This window comes from Spea bombifrons, chromosome 3, assembly GCF_027358695.1.
Source record: "Spea bombifrons isolate aSpeBom1 chromosome 3, aSpeBom1.2.pri, whole genome shotgun sequence".
Taxonomy (NCBI): Eukaryota; Metazoa; Chordata; class Amphibia; order Anura; family Pelobatidae; genus Spea; species Spea bombifrons.
The window spans coordinates 100,012,465-100,021,287 of NC_071089.1; the positions used below are offsets into that span (position 1 = coordinate 100,012,465).

The 8,823-nt window shown below is 39.7% G+C and overlaps 1 protein-coding gene across 1 annotated transcript; it reads left to right on the forward strand.

The window, feature by feature from the left end:
- Positions 1-5,171: 5,171 nt before the first annotated feature.
- On the forward strand, positions 5,172-8,256 carry LOC128484101 (2-acylglycerol O-acyltransferase 1-like). Its single transcript, XM_053460421.1, has 5 exons — positions 5,172-5,327; positions 5,865-6,099; positions 6,716-6,890; positions 7,599-7,798; positions 7,991-8,256. The coding sequence occupies exons 1-5, from the start codon at positions 5,172-5,174 to the stop codon at positions 8,143-8,145; spliced, it is 921 nt and encodes a 306-aa protein (XP_053316396.1). The 3' UTR covers positions 8,146-8,256.
- The last annotated feature ends 567 nt before the right edge of the window (positions 8,257-8,823 follow it).

Here is an 8,823-nt window from a genome sequence, read left to right on the forward strand (position 1 = left end):
GGCAGAGCATCGCTGGCCTCTGCCCAGCACATACCAAAGCTGCAGGAATTCAGGGAGATACAGCGGCCGACCCGCCTCAGCAGCAGAAGCAGGGAGGTGGAACAGCCGGTCCATCTCCCCAGCGGCAGAACCTAATTCCGGGACAGGAGGAACCTGACCTCCCTCCTTTGCGGCAGCAGGAGCACCAGGGAGGGGATGCAGGAGACATCACTCCCCAGCGGTACCCGGAAGATGGCGCAGCCGGCCCATCTCCCCAGCAGCAGCAGGAGCAACAATTTTGGGAGGGCATTGATGGGCCAAATGAACTGACTGACTACGGAGTCAACCGGTTTGGGGTTTCCTCCTGTGTCAGTCCAATTTGGAGGGGGGAGAATTGTGACGGAGCCCTCAATCACTGGGACCACTGGAGAGGCCTAACTGGTAGCCTCCTCCCTATTGACTATGGGCCCTGGGTTTGTAAAGACTTTTGTGGCTACCCCCAGCAGTACCATCTCATCACTGGCTGAGGGGATTATCTCCAGCATACAGCCAGGATCTGCAACCAGGGAGTGACTGCCATTGTTTCAGTTTAATGTTGTATAAATCAGCCCCCCCCATTGTATTGTTAATCTAGTTACTGCCCCTGTTGTCTCTGGGAGGCAGATTAAGGGGGGCAGTTTGTGTCTCAATAGCTTATTTTATGTAAATGTGTGTTTTGATGGATATATCCAGCCCTGTGTGTCCAAAATAAATCAGTCTTCGTTTGGTTTTACCCTACACTGAGTCTCGGCTAGTGACTGGGGAACCGGGGAAAGTGTGTTGTCCCAGGCTAAGGGAGCACAAGACAGCGGAGGTAGTCGGTCGGACTAGCCAGCTCCGTGACAAATGCTATGTCCATGTTTAATGCTATGTCATTGTGTAATGCAATGTCCATGTGTATCATTATCTCCATGTGTAATGCTCTGTCCATGTTTAATGCTATGTCCATGTTTAATGCTATGTCTGTGAGTAGATCTACATCCATGTTTAATGCTATCTCCATGTGTAATGCGATGTCTATTTTTAATGCGATGTCTATTTTTAATGCGATGTCCGTTTATATTGAACTGATGATGTTACGCAGTCTATTACAGGGAAAGAGCTTGCGGTGGAGGCATAATCATCCACAGAAGCTTTGTGCTTCCGTGTTGTCAATTACGTTTTGCCTTTTCTTTTCTACAGGTATAAATACACAGTTAACCTCTTAGTGTCCAGAGGGAAGGACAATCTTTCAAGCCATGGTTCCCCAGAGGTTTCCACCCTTAGGGTGGTTTTTCCTCTCCTGCGTGCTGAAAGGTGACTCTTCGTGAGTCTCGAGGTAGCTGTCACCATGATCATTGCTTTCAGGCCTAATTAATTGGACTATTAATTTTGTAATTAATAATAAACAAATTAAATGACTATCAGTTTCTGTTGTGTTTTTTATACTATTGACTAAAAGTAGCTGTAACCATATGTGATAACAAAAATGAATGGAGTTTATCCAGACCAATGGTTCGGGCCCAACCAGTGTGTATGCTAAAGAGCTGAAGGGCTGGCTTCCTCAGGGCCCTTTGCCAGGTATTTCATGCTTTATTAAAAAACACCAATGCACAGGTGTACAAAAAGGACAATGTATGAATTTAAAAGGTTACAAATTTGCATCCGTGCGTCTCATGTTTAGACGTCACTTACATCTTCACACACATCATAGTTAAACATTTAGAATGAGTATTGTTATACAAAATACTAAAACCCCATATTTTTCATATATATCTAAACCCTCACTAAATCAGTTAAATTGACAGAACATACCCCCAACAACAATTCAGGTGTCCAGATTGTTTATGCATTTCGAGCATTTTAATTGGGCTTATAAGGTGTATATTGCTGTTTTGGAACTGGGTTTTTTTACATTTAGTATGTTGGGTTTGTAACTGGAAATTTTAAACAAAGAAGCCATGAACACCACCCAATCTAGGATATGTCACTAGTGGTTTCAGGACACAGTCCAAGCAGACATTTGGCCACCAATCACTGCCGAAATTAGCTATAGAAATACTTTGTTGAATTTTTTTTCACCAACGCTTCTGTGTTTTTTAGAATTTTTTTGGCACAGGTTATGAGTTATGGCAGAGAAATCCAGTATGTGTTTTTTAGATTATGGAAATACCCTACATGCATAGGTTGTTTTACATTATTTTGTTTTTAACTTGCCTGGAACAAACTTTTTGATAGCTGCGTAGAGTTTTTATGTAGGTCATGTGCCATCAAAATACCCTACATTTTCATCTTGTTTTATTAAGTTGCAGCAATCCTACGGTTTTTTGTTTTTTTATCTCAATTCAAATCTCCATTTATTCAAGGTATGCGTAAAGACAAGTTATAGTGTGTACATTAGAGGAATGAGAGACACCTCCCGCGTTTGCACAGTAAAACAACGGTCCGCTAAAACAAATCGGTAAGCATACCAGGGTCCGAAAGACTCTAGAATGAACAGTGAACAAGACCAGATACGGAGAGGAGATCAACATACTGTGATCGTGTCAGAAAATACAGTATTACAAAAATACAGCAGTATTAATAAAAAATAAACATAACTAAAACAGAATCAAAACACTCCAGGATGTCATTGCAATCCTACTGTTAAAGCAAAAGCAGAACGATATATATATATATTATTGAAAACATTTCCAATTCCCTATTTTTGTATGATACAGAGACCTGGTAGAGAGGGACAGGAAGGGCAGTGGTACCTAAGGAGTCTGTCCTAATACCTTTTTTATAGCAGACTTTTTGTGCGTTTGGTGGGGGGATTGTACAAAGAAAATGCCATTTTTGTCTTTGGATCAGAGGATGTTTCTCAAAATCTTTAGCTGGAACTGTAGAAAAGTGTAATTCTTTCCAGTTCCAAATTTATCTTAAAGTACCTATGTATTAAACACGGAAACTTGGGTCAGGTAGATCACAACTTTTGTATACCATGTTGTGGTTTTGCCTAACACTAGGTAGGGCTGTTGACATTGATCAGAAAGGTATACCCCACCACGTTTTATTGTTATTGATAATGCACTGTGGTTTTGGGAACTGTGCATCACCCTTACCTCTGACATGTACCAGCACCAAACTTTCATTGTGTATGGAGGAGAGAACATACTCTACATGTCTTCACAGAGCACTTTTGTTTTGGGTACACCAATTGGAAGATGGAAGCTTTTTAGGCTGGGGTGTCATATATATATATAAAAAAATTAAAAATTAACTCCAGGCTGGTATCGGAATTATCTACCTGGATACCAAAGGTACATACATTTCTAGTTTCCTATTTTTCCTTCTTGCTACATAACCCTGCACCCACTGATCTTTATACTTTTTTAACCTGGTCCATGCTATAAGCACATAAGCTTTCTAGACCTCAGAGGTCTTTTCGTCGCCATTTCTTCTGTAGGAGAGACCTCTGATGTCCAAACATACACCTTTCAATAGAAATCATACAACGTATGCAGTTAAGTGTCCATTTTGCTTGTGGAGCTCAGTAAGAACAATACCAAGACTTTGCTACACTTTTAATTTTATTTCAAATATTTTAAATACACGATGGATACTTAACATAGACACAACTGTACAATGGAACTGACAACATGTTGATATTGTTTTAAAGATACAACACCTGGCTTCTTCAAAATATACATAAATAAAAATTAATTAATTCAATCTGAAACCCGTTATGAGCGATGTATTCCTGGTTTTCATCACATTGGTTACAGATCTTCAATTTTATCTGGCAAGTGGGTCCAATACAAAAGCCCGACAAATGGAGATATTATTATATTGTGGAGCCTTGAACAAGTTTTCTAGTGTGAACTCTTAATTCAACTCTTTCTTATTCATTTATTGAATATCAATGCACTTATTTCACTTTTTTCAATTGTTTTTTCTCTCTCTAATTAATGATATAATTCATTATGTTTAAACAGTTTGGTGGTTTCATGGGAACGTGAAAGTGGCCATACCAAGTCAGGACTCTAGGAATGATTCTTAGAATCATGTTGATGCATTGTCATCTTTAAAGAGTTTCTTCTGAATCACTGTCATCGGGAAGGTTCATACAGGTTATCAGAGAAATATAGAGAAGAGCATCTCTGGATAGCTTCACCTTACTGATGGGAATCTCCGAGCGTGGTTTCTCCTTCTCTAAAATACGATTGTTGGTAATGTAATTCACAGTACAGTATTAACCCCTTCATTGAATAAGATTATTTGTTATCCTTAAGACCTGTACTGACATTTTGCTTTTCTTCTCACAAGTTGTCTCGTCCTAATGTATTGTACCTAGACTATATAGTAAGCCTCTGTCTTTTCATGCCATATATAATATATAACAATATGTATAAGAAAAAAATTGGAAAAAATATTTTTTTACAAGGAAAAAAAACTGGGGAAAATGAACCTAATATATATTAATTTTTATTCCATACAATAGTAAATGGCCCCAGGGTACTTCACTAGGGCCACTTTTCATGCAGCCGTTTTGCCACTGAAGGAAAAACACGTTTTTTGCACACCGTGTGTAAGGTACATGCAAACCCAGACAGACAACACATACGTATACCTACATGCTGTGATGCCCTGACATACACACAAATCCATTCTGACACACATACAGATACACATGACACGTTTCTGTCTGGATTTGTGTGCCTGGGTATGTTAGCATGTGGGCTAACATTTTTACTATAGACAGAAAGACACAAGCAATTCACTTACCCCGTCTTACCTTCCATGTAGTTCGCTGCCGCGGTACTCCAGCAACACGATTTTAGGTGACCCTCCTCAACCAGGCCTTCTTCTTGACAATAGGGCCATAAAGAAGTAAGTCTGTGACTCACGACTTACCTCTTTATCGCTACTTGTGGAGCATGCTGTCTGCTTTCTTGGGGAGAGGGGGTAGCGCCAATTGCCCCATTGCCTCCTCTGGATCCACCAATGCTTGGGGCAGCAAATTGCAGCCCTTCCCCCGTCAAAGTGCCGCCTGGGTCCCATGTAAGGGCTGGCTCTGCCACTTCTGATAAATCAACCATTAAATTGGTTTGAAGTGTGTGCTCCTCAGAAATTCTCTCTAAATCTGAGCACCCACAGAGGTTTCACTCAGTCTCTTGTATTTCATACAAGAAATGCGAAGAGCTTTGGGGGAGACACAAGTCCTTAGCAGCCCTCCCCCGCTGACGTTGCCCTTGTTGAATATCCTTTGTATGTCATTCCGCAGGACAGTGCTGTGTGGGGATTTTCCTCTTGCTGGTCCTTGCAAGATTATGGCTTTTGATAGCTCTGTATGTTCTTTGGCTCTACCTTGACTGGGAGACTCCCCAGACTGGAGGACAGAGATGCCAGTGGGTGCGAAACTGGACTGTGTGGAGGTTTTTTAAGGATTATTTCCCAATTAAGGTAAGGGTAGCTGGTATAATTGTGTGATCCTAAAATATGTTCTAGTTGTGGAAAACCATATGATGTCAACAGTCCTATAGGGGTAGCACTACTGTCACCCGGTCAAGCTCCGGGTCACATGGTTATTTGCCCTTACCTCCTTCAACAAACCAAGGTATAACCTCCCAAGTGTCCATATGTAGGAGAAATAGACCCTCCATTAGGCCTAAGTCCCCTCTTTCTTCCCTTAATGCCCCTCTAAAGACTAGGGAAGGAAGGAGGAAAGGGGGGGAATTGCTTCGCTGATCTTTGGGAGAAAACGGATCTGATTGAACCTTACACATTAAATGTTTATATGTATAAATCTAAAATAAATACAATAACTGTGTATATAATAGGACTATAACAGAATGTTATTAATATCTGATTACCCCTTTTCTCAGAGCAGAGCACTAAACTACTTTTCCCCCCAGCTTGTGAAAAGTGCGGATTTGGACCCACAGCACAATTATCTGATGGGGTACCATCCTCACGGAGTCCTGGTCGCCGGTGCCTTTGCGAACTTCTGCACGAACTACACGGGCTTCGCAGAGCTCTTCCCAGGCCTGACGCCCTACCTGCACATCCTTCCCTTCTGGTTCCGTTGTCCTTTCTTTCGAGAGTATATCATGAGCGTAGGTAAGAGATCGGGATTCTCCAGAAACTCCATACCTCACTCGAAACAACACGACTCTTTTCATCATGGTTTCCAACATGTGACCTTGTAAAACATGAAATGTACAACAGGATAGTTTATTTGGATTTCACGTTAATAGAGGTTTAACATTTTATTTTTGTTATGCTAATTATTGTTATAATCTTAAAAGCTTCCAATTTACTGCAGACATTCATTGAAAAAATCCTCTTATGTCCTTGATTTAAAAAATATAGGAGGCGCTCTTTTCCTTTGAACGGTTTGAGATGCATCCAGGTATCGATCACATTGCTGTGTGCGTGCCTCTTTATCTGTAAGGCTCAGTCGGCTTAACACAGTTCATTAATAGGTACTTTTTATATTTCCAAATTGAGTTAGCGTGAGAGCATTTGTGAGAGCTTGTGGCTTGAGGAAGCTCTACCTGTTTTGATATTATTCTACCATAGTGGACATGGACTGGTTTACGTCAGTAAATTAAAAAAAGCTACGTATATTTCATTAATAAGGATTGTAACAATAGATGTTGTTGTGTATTGATCTGGAACACACTGCACAATCTCCATATAACACCGTATGTAAATCCTGTATATTGATTCATAGGATTGGTTTCTGCCTCTAAGAAGAGCGTCAATCATGTATTAACCAAAGAGAATGGAGGCAATGCTGCTATCATAGTGATCGGGGGAGCCGAGGAGGCTCTGGACGCACACCCTGGAAACCTAACACTCCACATCTTGAAGAGGAAAGGATTCATCAAAGTAGCCATGAAGCGGGGGTATGTTTCCCTAACAAATGTATTTCCATTTTTCTATACAATGGGAGTAATTCATTAAGACGACGCATTAGCACTTCCATGTAACAATATAAAAAAAACTGAATTACCAAACACTTTGTAACTTTGTATAAGTCCATGAATGTGATACCTTTTACTACTTATGTAGCAGTATGTATATTTATGTGTGTGTGTGTATGTATATATTTGTGTGTGTGTGTGTATATATATATATAAATATAATGTGTATGTGTGTATATATATATATATATATATATATATATATATATATATATATACACACACATTTGTGGGAGAAAACACCATTTTTTATTGCCAATTTCCGAAAACTTTATCACCCCTTTTCTGCAACTTTTATTTTGGAGAACTATGGAAGGTGAATGCAATTTTGAACTTAAAAAAAAATGTATTACCCGGATGATACAGGATTTTTTTTTTCTCAGATCTGGCCAGGAAGAGTATAGTATGTGTCTCGATAATTGGGGTATTTTTTGCCTCTTTTATATACTGCACAGTTAGTCTTTAGTAAAATAAAATAGTTGTGGTCACACTGTAATCATCCTACTATTTATTTATGAGATGTTGCCTCCAGGCTGGACAGATCCCATCTGAGTGCTAGCTCCCCAACAGAATGAAATAAGTAGGGGTTCTCAACTGACCTGTAATCCTGTTTAATCTGTCTCTTCGCAGCGCTCATCTGGTACCGGTGTTCTCGTTTGGGGAGAACGAGCTCTTCCACCAAGTGCCTAACCCAAAAGGCTCCCTGCTGCGATCGGTCCAGGAGAAGTTGCAGAAAATCATGGGATTTTCTATGCCGCTGTTTCATGCCCGCGGGATCTTCCAGTACAGCTTCGGCTTAATGCCGTACCGGAAGCCCATTCACACTGTGGGTATGTAATTTAAGACCTGATATTTAAGTTAAACGAATTATCAGGGTTTTTTGATTTATTATGGTTTGAAACTAGGTGCAGGTTAATTATCAGCATAATGAGTCTGATGATGGTTATATGTGATTAAAAAGATTTTAAATAATATTTTGTTGTATTGAAGTGAAATAGCTCACATTTTGTTGTGTTTCACAGTTGGCAGACCGATCCCAGTGGCCCAAACGTCAAACCCAACACAAGAGGAAATTGAGTCACTCCATCAAAAGTACCTTAACGCACTTCAAGAGCTCTTTGAAGAGAACAAGGGGAAATATGGAATCCCTGAACACAAGTCCCTCATTTTCACGTGACCCCAGATGTAGTTCCTAGCAGCACCACTAGATGGAAGCACCTGATTGAATCCGCAATCTGCCCTTGGCACCCTAGCACCCGGTCAAATCAGTTTGTGACCTTATTTTTTGAAAGAGTCTTTTGTTTGCCTTCTTATGTATGTGAATTCTGTCTCATCATGGCTTTCTTTAAAGCAGAAGATAATCATCACTTAACATCTGTCATAGTATATAGGTTAATGCTTTATTTTTTTCCTTTAGCCTATTTACTTTTGAAATGTTTCATCTAATATATAATATACAGCAAATGTAAATGCCAAAATATTTCTATAATATATAAAGTCTCATTAATATTAATCATCAATAAATAGTCAATATTTAAATTAATATCACAAAAACATAATTCTTAGGATGTTACCAGGTCATATTCTCTTTGTACTCCGGACTGACAGACTTGTTTATAAATATGTGTGATGGTCCTTGCACATTAGCCATTTTGAGACCCAAGAGCTGTTGTATATGAATCTTCTATCTCAAATTAAGGACTGGCTTGGGAGCACGTGGCATGTACTAGGAAACAAATATGACCTTGAATGCCAATAACAGTACAGTTTAACCTTTATTTATATGCAACAGTGTGAGACAATCATGGCATTTGAACTGGTTGCTATCATGATAACTATGCATCATTCTACATAT

What these genes read in the sequence shown, in the direction of transcription:
- LOC128484101 (XM_053460421.1), top strand. Translation starts at nt 5,172, where the DNA reads ATGCGAAGAGCTTTGGGGGAGACACAAGTCCTTAGCAGCCCTCCCCCG. An exon ending in TTATGGCTTTTGATAGCTCT is followed by an intron (nt 5,328 to 5,864) that starts GTATGTTCTTTG and finishes CCCTTTTCTCAG; the next exon opens with AGCAGAGCACTAAACTACTT. An exon ending in AGAGTATATCATGAGCGTAG is followed by an intron (nt 6,100 to 6,715) that starts GTAAGAGATCGG and finishes ATTGATTCATAG; the next exon opens with GATTGGTTTCTGCCTCTAAG.